This window comes from Neofelis nebulosa, chromosome 3 (assembly GCF_028018385.1).
Source record: "Neofelis nebulosa isolate mNeoNeb1 chromosome 3, mNeoNeb1.pri, whole genome shotgun sequence".
Lineage (NCBI taxonomy): Eukaryota > Metazoa > Chordata > Mammalia > Carnivora > Felidae > Neofelis > Neofelis nebulosa.
Genome location: NC_080784.1, coordinates 51,905,738 through 51,917,932, shown reverse-complemented (window position 1 = coordinate 51,917,932; position 12,195 = coordinate 51,905,738). Strand labels below are relative to the sequence as shown.

Sequence of the window (12,195 nt, the reverse complement as noted above, 5' to 3'; positions counted from 1 at the left end):
GGATTTGACAGCCAGGATTATGTGTGGAGATATTAAAGAGGATTGTATTATTTAATTGGGTGGGCAGAATCTGTAGTATAGTCCTGATAGGATTATGATGGCACTCTACTTTGGGTTCTTGAGATTGGATATGGAAACCTTCTTATGTTTGTGAATTTGTAAGCCTCCATTTTCTTTGAGTACGAATAAAATCCAGTTCTACTTTTCTTTCTTAATAGGAGTTTAAAACTCAGCTGCCACCTGGTAGATCCATGTGGAAGACAGCAGTAGTTCAGATGTAGCCAATGTTGATGTGTGGGAATTTAGGCCTTGTGTTTCCAGATCCTCTGAATTTTTAAGAGAATTCTGATGAGGAATCTTCCAATTTTCGACTTTGTTCTATACTGTGAGGACTAAACAAAAGACAGCTGTGAGCTGTATTGGGCCTGTGGACCTTGAGTATGTGACTTCTGGTTTGGAGACTGAAGTCTGGATCTAGCTAAAAAGAGTAAGGGAACAGGAGAGTTAATTTCATACTCAGTAAAAACTTTTTCCTGCTAAATCCAGTCCAATCAAAGAGAAGTCTAATCACAATAAAACTGGAGAAATATGGGTTCATAAAATTAGAAACCCAAGGATAACTACAAACACTGAGAGAAGTAATTATAAGAGCTGCTTTGCTTGGAGCCTAAGAGTCTTTCGGTAATCTATACTAATCTCTTGTATACCTGGAAGTTACTTTAACATATAATTACTAAAATGAATATGTATGATTCTGTTAACATAGATGTGAAATATATTTCACAATCCACCCCCCCCCCCCGCCTCCACAAACAAAAGTGTACCAATATTGTTGTAATTCTCTGGCCAGATTTAAACTTTCGAGCTCAGGTAGACAATAGATTAAAATTTACTGTGCTCGTGTCTCAGGAGAAAGATAAACACAGAGGGGAAGAAGCAGGTGATTTTCAAGTGACTGAGTTAATAGTGAATGTATTCTTTGAATTGCACTATCCCAATATTGATCATTGAAATTGTATGAACTTATAAATAAGGGTTTTCATATTTCTAAAGTTTTGTGATTGTGAAATATGCCAGTTGTGGTTCACCAGCCATATTTTTTGGATGTTCCCCTGTTCTCAACCAGTTGTAGTTTGTGTGGGTGGAAGATTCTAATAGAAGAGGATTGTTTCTCCAAGGACTGTCAGAGGTAGTGACCCAAATGTTCTTCCATTTTTGAAGACCCCTCCCTGCCTCATTTTTTGGGATATTCAGCATTGCCCATTTCTGATCTTTTCTGGCAGTCCATGGATGCATTTTCTCTCTTTATGTAATGTGTGTCATTTATAATTATCTCCTAGTTTCTCATTGAAGGCAGAATTTGTATTTGTTCTTTGTTTGCTTTATTGTTTGGGGGATGATGTTAGCAGAAATGCTGGAGGAAATGTCTTTATTCTATCCGGGGTAAATGCGACTGGGAATAACATAAGTGACCATTGGATGTTTAAGAAAGATAAATATAGAGAAATAATTAAGCTGAGAAATGATGTATGGATAGGAATTAGCCTCAAGATTTCAGGACAGAAAGAAAGTCACAAATGAAAGCCCTGAGGCTAGAAAACTGGGCACCCCTGGCCAATTAGAGATGGCCAGCGTGGGCCAAAGGCAGACGGTGCCGGATTGTGTGCCGGATTGTGATGCTGGATTGCAGGTGAGACAGAGGCAGGTGCCAGGCCACCTAGAGAGCTTAAAACAGTGTTTGCCGAATAACAAAGAGCCTTGTGTTGGATACTGATAAATTCAGAGAGATATACTCTGTCCTGTAGAAGCCTATGGTCTAGCTGAAGAGATTACCCAGGTATTAAAAAGTTTATATCATGCAGCCAAATGATAGGTAATATGACCAAATGATAGGTAGTAAGTAAACCTAGAGATAGTTTTGACTTGTAGGAATTATGGGAGGAAAACTCACTTTTGGGGTTCTTGTGGAAGGATTCTTTTTTTTTAAGTTTATTTATTTTGAGAGAGAACAAGAGCAGGGGAGGGACAGAGAGAGAGACAGAGAGAGAGAATCCAAAGCAGCCTCTGCATTGTCAGCATGGAGACCAATGCAGTGCTCGATGCAGTGCTCAAACTCATGAAACATGAGATCCTGACCTCTGAGCCCAAATCAAGAGTTGGACGCTTAACTGACTGAGCCACCCAGGCGCCCCTATGGAAGGATTCTTAAGGGAGCTAGAGTTTGAGCTTTACTCACGGGGTAGGGCTTGAATAAACATAGTTGTTAGAGGGAGTGGCATTGTCTGAGTGTAAGTGTGTGGAATACAGGAAGTATGCTAGCTTGCTGGAGTGGAGGAATCTTATAGGGCTGTGATGTGGGAGATGATGCTCGACTAGTAACTTGGGTTACCTCTACATACCAGGCATCTGCAAATATCAGTGCTAGAAGTAACCAGAAATAGAACTTGTTGAATGCTTGATGTTCATGTTCTTATTATAAGTAAAAAGAGCTATACAAGTGATCTGGTTTATAACTTCTCATTTCTTCTGCAACATCGTTACCAGCTGCTTCTCTCTTCTCTCGTTAGATAGTTCCATTAATGGGGAACTGGCTCTTTAACACAGTGCTAATTATCCTTCTTTCTTCTCTTTTTTCTTTTCTCTTCTCTCCTCGCCTCTTCTTTCCTTTCCTTTCCTTTTCTTTTTCTTTCTTTGAGAGAGAGAACATGAGCAGGGAAGAGGGGCAGAGGGAGAGAGAGAATCTTAAGTAGACTCTATGCCTAGCACAGAGCCCAACGTGGGGCTCAACATGGGACTCAACACAGGGCTTGATCTCATGACTGTAAGATCATGACCTGAGCTGAAATCAAGATGTTGGATGCTTAACTGACTGAGCCACCCAGGACCTCCCCTACTCCTGCCTTTTTAAAGTAGACTTCATGCCCAGTGCAAAGCCCAGCATGGGGCTCGAACTCATGACCCTGAGATCAAGACCTGAGTTGAGATCAAGAGTTGGATGCTTTACTGACTGAGCCACCCAGGTGCCCCAACACAGTGCTTATTATTCTTGTATTAGAGAGAGATCCCTCTTCTTTTTGCTTTCTCCAGTGGATCACCAAATTCAGTCTCTAAACTGACCTAGAACAAGTCTGTTTCTCCTCTTGGGGACAAGTATGTGAACCCTCTCAAATCAGAAGGTGGTGTCATGTCTTCCTTTAATCTTCCCTGCCCTGTGCCAGGCTACATATTTCCAGTCCTTTGATCTATTCTTTCAGTGGTAGCATTTTCAAACCCTTCTACAATCCTGAGTGCTGTTCTCCAAAATATTCTAGTTTATCAATGATGCTTTTAAAATTTTTCTTCAAAAGTGGAGTACTCCAAATGTCAATAAAACAATAAATAGGGCTTTTAGTGATGTTTATACTTATTAAAGTTGGCTAGAGAAGCAAAGATTGACTCATGAGGCTGGTCAGTGTCAAGATTTTTAGTCAGATGAGCTTTATTCCTTAAGTGGAAAGCACATTGGGGGAGGGGTGACCAAGAAAAAATAATGATCATCACACAGATTGTTGTTTGGTTGCTGGTACTGCCAGCTAAGTCCAGAAAAGCAACAATATCATTACGTAGCATGGCTGTGTTAGAATAAGCTCTTTGTGATGTATACATCCGTTATGGAGTAAGTTGGAGAGAGATCCCGTTAAAATTGAGATTTCAAATATTTCTAATTGTGAAGGTTTCAGAAACTTAAATCTTTAAAAGAGGTGTTGATATTTGGATATAATGTTTAATTTTGGTAGGTGGACAGCAGTAATTGATTTGTAACTTGTCATTTTTTTAAAAATAAAGTCTTCTAATGTTTATTTTTGAGAGAGAGAGAGTGCAAGCAGGGGAGGGGCAGATAACAGAATCTGAAGCAGGCTCCAGGTTCTGAGCTGTCAGCACAGATCCCAACGTGGGGCTCGAACTCACAACCCATGAGATCATGACCTGAGCTGAAATCAGACGCTTAGCCAACTGAGCCACCCAGCTGCCCCTGTAACTTGTAATTCTACTGATATTGCTTTGTATTTTACACATAGAGGGTACTATGTGGGTTATTTTAGTCCCAAATTGATTTTTTTTTGTTATGGTAAAAAATATCAATAAAAACTTCCAAAGATCACTAACATATAAAATCGTCATTAAATTTCTTCTTCATATTGTGGCATTCTAAAAATTAGGAGTGTAATTAGACATAATTTTATGGTATGGATTTATTATTTATTTTTTTTTGTTTTTTTTTGTTTTTTTGTTTTTTTTGTTTTTATTTATTTATTTATTTATTTATTAATATATGAAATTTACTGTCAAATTGGTTTCCATACAACACCCAGTGCTCATCCCAAAAGGTGCCCTCCTCAATACCCATCACCCACCCTACCCTCCCTCCCACCCCCCATCAACCCTCAGTTTGTTCTCAGTTTTTAACAGTCTCTTATGCTTTGGCTCTCTCCCACTCTAACCTCTTTTTTTTTTTTTTTCCCTTCCCCTCCCCCATGGGTTTCTGTTACGTTTCTCAGGATCCACATAAGAGTGAAACCATATGGTATCTGTCTTTCTCTGTATGGCTTATTTCACTTAGCATCACAGTCTCCAGTTCCATCCACGTTGCTACAAAAGGCCATATTTCATTCTTTCTCATTGCCACGTAGTATTGGTATGGATTTATTATTTAAATGAGACATAAGCTGCACCCCTAAACCAGGTCAGTAAAAAGAAGGAGATGAGTAGCTTATCCACAGATAACTGTTCTGTCCAAACTATGCAACTAAATCATTTGTTTCCCAAGTTGACTTCTTCCTGAAAAGCACATCCATCCATGTTCATCCACCTGAACTGTTAACATCTCCAGTAACTAGACAGTCACCATTTGGGAAACAGTAATTGTTGCAGGCAAGATTCATCAATGGATCCTCAAATTCATGGGTGAAAGTATGATGAGAAATGGTATTTACATAGTCTCAAAGTCTCCCCTTAAAAGAAAAATGTTCGAAGGGAAAACTAGTAACATTACTAGTAATGTTAGTGGAGAAACCTAGTAGATACAACCATAAGCAAGTGATCATAGAGTTACTGTCATCAGTTATAAGATGTGGATGGACATCATCATGTGCCTTCTGGTATGAGGCACTGAGAAGGGCACAAGATTTTTGTGTGTGTTGTGCTTGCCAAAATGCTTAACCTGAATTTAGTTCTGAGGAAGCATTAGAGAAACCCAGATTGAAGGATGTTCTACAAAATAACTGGCTGGTCCTCTTCAAGTGTCAAGGTCATGAGAGACAGACTCTCCCAGATGGGAGGAGACAGACAATTGCATCTCAGGTGTGATCCTGGACCAGAGAAAGGACATCAGTGGGACACAATTGGCAAAATGTTTATATAAGGTTGGCTGTAGACTACTTAATATGTTTTGTGTTGATGGTTAATTTCCTGGTTCGATCATTATGACTATGGATGGTTATGTAAGATGTCAACATTTGAGGAAGTTGGGTGAAGCATACACAGGAATTCTTTGTACTATTTTTGGAATGTTTTGTGATTCTGAAGGTATTTAAAGTGAAGTTAAGCAATAACAACAAAAAGTAATTCAGCTCAGCTGAGAGAACTAAGACTTTCAGGTTTTTATTTTGTGACATCTCTCTTGATTGGTCAGGGACTGATTTTCTTTGCTTCCTAAATGCCCACTGTGAGCTGGACACTGGACACTGTGAGGTTTCTAAATGAGGGATTTGGGGAGAAGTTAGCCATTACTATATTGGATTGTGACTACACTTTTTGAAAGGTTTTGTTTAATTCATTAATTTACTTATTTATCTTTGTACAGAGCTGTAATTACATCTTTGGGTTTCCAATGGCTCTGTAGGTTATTTGAGCTTTGCTGCTGTAGTCACCAGAATCCCTAGCTGGAAACTTAGCTCTGTAATTAATTTGCTGGTTTGTTTCTGTTTTTATTATTAGGTTCTGAATTCAGGTTAGTCTCATGGATTCTTATGTGATGGGTCATATATTACTGAATTTTATATTTGTCGATTGTCTCTTAGGAAGAGCTGAGTTTTGTATAAAATATTTAAACTTGAAATATCATGCTAAATATCATATTTTTACCTCAGAAAAGACTGTCTGGAGTTTTATAAGTATAATGAATAAGTAAACTGACACTGGCATAAGCACCAGGTGGTAATCTTTTATTGGGTAATAATTAGAATGGAGGAAATTAATACATTGGGAAATGTTTCTGTTAGCAAGAACAGTTGTTAATGTATGACTCATAGATTTTTAAGTCTAGAAGAAACTTGATGAGGCTGTTTTGATCAGTGTGGAAGAGGGGAAGAGCCTGGACTGGGGAGTCAGAAGACCTAGTTTTACATCCCAGACCCATCACTGCTCTTTATTGTCTAAGTCAGGTCATTTTACTTTTCTGAGCCTTGAGTTTCTCATCTGTAAAACTGGAAAAATTATAGTATCTTGCAAAATTATTGTGAGAATTACATGAAGTAGCATGCAATGTCCCTGGCCTGATGTGGGCGTTTCATATATGCCGGCTCTGTTCTTACTTCTAGCTAGCTTTATAAGTAAGCCATCTGCAATGGATGAGAATCTGCTTTGCTTTTAAAGACCTATGCAGAGATGTATATATGCAATGGAACATTACATAGTCATAAAAAAGGATGAGATCGTGCCATATTTCACCACATGGATGGACCTAGATAAGTCAGCCTGAAAAAGACAAAATACCATATGACTTCACTCATGTGGAATCTAAAAAAATAAATTAATAAACAAAAAGCAGAATCAGAGCTGTAAATATAGAGAACAAAGTGATGGTTGCCAGAGGGCATGCAGTGGATGGATGGACAAAATGGGTGAAGGGGAGTAAGAGGTATAGGCTTTTTGCTACGGAATGAATAGGTCATGGGGATGAAAGGTACAGCATAGGGAGTGTAATCAATGGTATTGTAATAAGGTTGTATAGTGACAGATGGTGGCCCTGCTTGGGGTGAGTACAGCATAATGTATAAACTTGTGGAATCATTATGTTGTATGCCTGAAACTAATATAACATTGTTTGTCAACTATACTAAAAAACAACAATAGTAACAAAACCCCAAAAAACAGTAAAACCGCAAAGATGACAGCATGTGTCAGTGATCTCTACCAGTATTTCATAGGGTCTTTTTGTTGGGAAGTTTTTCCATATCTCTTATTCCAGAGAAATTACTTTCTTTTGTATGTCAGCCATAATTGGCTGTCACCCCAGGATCCATTAGACAAGTGTCACTCTTTGGTAGACTTTTCTTGGTATTTTCTTTCTTTTTTTTTTTAAATTATTTTAATGTTTTTATTTATTTTTGAGACAGAGAGAGACAGAGCATGAGCAGGGGAGGGGCAGAGAGAGAGGGAGACACAGAATGTGAAGCAGGCTCCAGGCTCTGAGCTGTCAGCACAGAGCCCTACGCGGGGCTCGAACTCACAGACTGTGAGATCATGACCTGAGCCGAAGTCGGACACCCAACCGAATGAGCCACCCAGGCGCCCCTTTCCTTGGTATTTTAATGTTCTTATCTGAAATCATTTGATGTAAGTAAGTATTAAAATTTTTTTAGAAGAAATTTTTTTTATGAGACAAAGGGATAAGAAGTTGTATAGACAATTAGAAGGAAGCATTTCTGTGTTCAGTTTCCTTTAAAGTCTTAGGCTTGAGTTGTCATTTTGATCCTTGGAGAGAAACCAGTTATTCCTAAAATGCCAGTTACTGTTTTTGTCTCACTCCAGTTTCAAAAGTCCTTTCCTTTATTCTTAAACTTTCTGATTTTGACATTGTACTGTGATGGTGAAAGTGAATATCATTGTTTTTAAGAATTACACACTGAAATGTTTAGCACTAATGGGCATGTCTGCAGCTTACTCTTGGATGATTAAGAGATGGGCGGTGGGGGGGAATGATAGAGCAGCTGTGGCAGTGTTAACTGGTGAAGTTGTTTTGGGGGAAGGGAGTTCCTTGTGCTTTTCTTGCAACTTTTCTCTAAGTTTAAAACTATCTTGGAGGATCTGGGTGACTCGGTCAGTTAAACATCTGACTCTTGATTTCAGCTCAGGTCATGACCTCATGGTTTGTGAGATTGAGCCCCACGTTGGCTCTGTGCTGGCAGCACAGAGCCTGCTTGGGATTCTGTCTCTCTCTCTCTCTGCCCCTCCCCTGCTTGCTCTCTCTCTCTCTCTGTCTCTGTCTCCCTCCCTCAAATAAATAAACTTAAAAAAATTTTAAAAAACAATCTCAAAATTATATTGGGTTGAGTTGTATGCCTGTACCCTGAGGAGGTGTCAGTGTGTGGCCGTTTTGGGGTGAGGGGAGTTAGAAGCACCTGGGTAAGCATAGAATAAGTGAGTAATTCAGTAAGTAGTAATTTACTGGGAAAAAAATTAGTTGTTCCTTAAATTAAACCTTTTTTCCTTAGCCAGAACAGAATTCAGGTTTTTTAAAAAAAAATTTTAATGTTTATTTTTGAGAGGGAGAGAGAGAGAGAGAGACAGAACAAGAGCAGGGGAGGGGCAGAGAGAGAGGGAGACACAGAATCCAAAGCAGGTTCTAGGCTCTGAGCCATCAGCACAGAGCCCAACGTGGGGCTCAAACTTATGAACCATGAGATCGTGACCTGGGCCGAAGTCAGATGCTTAACCGACTGAGCCACCCAGGCGCCCCAGAATTCAGTTTTTTAATAGAAGGACCTATATAAAGAGTGAGCTACTGCTGTATCAAAGCAGAGAAAACTACTTGGGAGTGAAATCAGATGGTAAAAAGTAATGAAGGTTTAAATTATATTTTTTACAAGACCCATACAAGGATAAGCAGAATGGATAAAGCAGAAATATTAGGACTTTAAAAACTATCCAGTGCTCAGATGATGCTTCTTCTTCCTGAGAGATACAAATTAGTTTTCTATAAATAAGGACTCTTAGGGGTGCCTGGGTGGCTCAGCTGGTTGAGTGTCCAACTTCGGCTCAGGTCATGGTCTTGCGGTTAGTGGGTTTGAGCCCTGCATCAGGCTTGCTGGTGTCAGTGGGGAGCCCTCTTGGGGTCTCTGTCTCCCTCTCTCTGCCCTTCCCCTGCTCGTGCTCTCTCTCAAAAATAAATAAACATTAAAAAAAATTAAGGACTCTACCCTACTAGTTAATAGATATTAATTTAGCCTTTATTTTAAATTGCTGTTTGATTTCAAAGTTAATATTTAGTAGTAGTAATAAAAATTTACATGATATTTATTATCATTTTACCCTTCAAAAATTGTCTTCTAACCAAGAAAAAAAATTTTTTTTAACTTTTTTCCTCTTCTTTCATGTCCACAATGACATCCCTTTTGGAAACTCAGAAGCCAGCCAAAGGTAAGATACTTGATTTATTATAAATGCTTGTGAAGATCTTATGTGTGTATTTATAAGTACTGGTAATTTTCTTCTCAAAAATTTTTTCTGTTACTTTTGTAAAAGTAATGCAAGCTGTCAGCCTGTTCATTAATCCAAAATCATTTATTGGCATAGGAGGAACTGGAGGTTTATGGAAAAGCTGTATTTGTACTTTGACCAATTCTGGCCAGTTTCCTGGCAGCTATAACACAGATTCCTTTTGTGCTCTACTGTTCACCATGGATTGGCTCGAAACTGGTCGTTCCAGACTGTGGTCAGAACCGTGCTCGGCAGACTCATCCATGTTGCTCCTGAGACAGCTGGGGACACATTCTCAGGCCAACAGAAAGCAGTCCTGGCCCACAGCTTTGTCAGGCAAATGTGCTTTCATCTTAGATTTGAGCCCAGATTCTAAAGAAACTTCTGTGGAGCGCATCAGTATCTCCTAAGGAATTCATAGGTGTGCCAAAGTGGGCACAAGGACTATATTTTTGAATTGACCATACTCTGCCATTACTTGGAACTTGTCAGGAAATTCAGATTTTTATCTAAGTTCTTAGAATTTTGTTTTTGTTTTAAGAGTCTGTGGTTGAATTGTAATTCCAATCTCTATTATTGTTGCTAAAATATGTATAGGAATGGCTCTTTGGGACTGAATAATTTTTTAATAGTATAATGTGGCACTGGATTTCTTTATATTTATAAAATTCACTTTACTAGTTTGATCTCTTCTGTGTACAGGTATTGGATTATTTTTTGTTTTCTTATTTTTTTTGATGGAGCCAGAGACTGGAGATTGCAGTAAAGATGTGAGGAAGCAATACATGACCATTTAAAAACTATTCATGTTTTATTTAATTCAGTTTTGTCTTCATGTTTAGAGACAACATTTTGTTGACATAAAAAGTATAGAAGGACCAACATCACATTACTAACATAGTGGTTACTTCTAGGGAGAGGTATGCTTGGTGAATGGGAGACCTTTAATTTTTACTTTATGTTTCTGTGTTATTTGACTTTGTGTAGTGAATGTGTGCTTCTTTACTGTTATTTGAAAATAAAGTTTTATTTTATTTTAAGGGAACAATATTTAGAAAGAAAAGGGCTTGTCCTTTAGGACATCCTTGGCTGAAGATTCTTATAATAATTGGAAGATTCCTATATAACAAAATTGCTTAAACTTAGAGACCATTCAGCATTGTGAGTAAATAAAAACTAAGTGTTCATTAGTTCCCAACTTTGTACCAGGCTGTGGCACTTTCACATAATTTGAGGAATACAGCTAATCCAACCTAATGATGGAGAGCCTAGTGATAAGCAGACCCCAGCTGAAAGGCTGGTTTCCAATCCCAGCTCCCTCACCTGCCAGCTACCAGATTCTTAATTTCTTTATACCTCAGTGTCCTGTGAACAGGGCCTAGCACCTGTATGGACTAGTGGTTTCTGTAATGGTAGCATTTCTACTGCAATTGAGAATTAGAAATGCAATTGTTAAAGAAATCCCTAAATTAAAAAAAGAAAGAAAAGGGGCGCCTGGGTGGCTCAGTCGGTTGAACGTCCGACTTCGGCTCAGGTCACGATCTCGCGGTCCGCGGGTTCGTGCCCCGCGTCGGGCTCTGGGCTGATGGCTTGGAGCCTGGAGCCTGCTTCTGATTCTGTGTTTCCCTCTCTCTCTGCCCCTCCCCCGTTCATGCTGTGTCTCTCTCTGTCTGAAAAATAAATAAACGTTAAAAAAAGAAAGAAAAGGAAAAAAAAACCCAAACCCATAATGACTGAGAGAGGAGTGCCATTCTGAGCCTGCTCTCTGGTAAGTGCATGCCTATGAGGATGGCACCTTTGAAGTGAGAGCTAAGCTTACAGAACAAGAAGCAGGATAGTTTCTACTTATCCTGATTAAGAACAGAATTAAATAAAATAAGAGATGAGAGTTGAAAGCTAGAACAAAAGAAACCTAATTTGAATTTCACATTTTATTCATCCTCACCATGCTGTAATGATTGTCACTATGGCTCACAAATGCAGTTTGAAAAGGACCCAAAATGCAGTTTGCCCCAACCCAAGTCCTTTGGGACCACCTTCCATATTCCTTTTTCTTTTCTTCCTCTCTCTGTTGGAGTATTGCTAACACAGCGAGTCACCACTCTTGACAGATACAGGTCTAGCTTTGGAAACATGTTGAGGGTCAGTAATGTACAACATAGTGCTTCAGCCGGTGGATGGCTTCTGGGCTCCAGGGCTCCTACCTCTTCCTGGGTTTTGCTAGTCATTGGGCTTCTCCTTGCCTTCTTGGCCTAGCATTCCCATCACTGCTCCCTCCCAGGGAACAAACACCTCCCTGTCTGCTGTTTTGCAGAAAGATAGGGGTGTTTTGATCATTCTCTGCTTTAAAGGTCTTTTTAACCAGTCGTCCTGGCGGCTGCCCCCAGGGTGCTCTCATGCCCATTTACTTGTTCTCTTGGTGCTCTCCCAGAACTGCTCTTACCTTTGCAACCATCTTCTTCTGCAGTGTTTTGGCCCCGTTCTGCCCTACCCTGTCCCCCATCAGTCTCATTATAGCTGTTTTTCAGAGAATCTCCATTTCTATCCAGACAGAAGCAAGCAGTCTAGCTTTCAAAAACTTGCTCTCCTTTCCCCTCTTCTTTCCCCTTTTGGCCCTTTCCCTTCTTTCGCTCCATCATTTTGAGTTAATTTCAAGTGGGAGGGGGATATAGGCATGCATACTTAATTTACGGTTTTAATCTAATTTCCTTTCTTTAAAAAATTTTTTTTTAACTT

At 39.3% G+C, this 12,195-nt stretch overlaps 1 protein-coding gene across 1 annotated transcript in view; it reads left to right on the top strand.

Moving 5' to 3' along the window:
• Positions 1–12,195, top strand: part of KIF13B (kinesin family member 13B) — a 200,211-nt gene that overhangs the window by 60,199 nt on the left and 127,817 nt on the right. Inside the window, exon 3 of the mRNA XM_058720792.1 lies at positions 9,387–9,399. Coding sequence (XP_058576775.1) covers positions 9,387–9,399 — 13 coding nt within the window. The remainder of the gene's footprint in view (positions 1–9,386; positions 9,400–12,195) is intronic.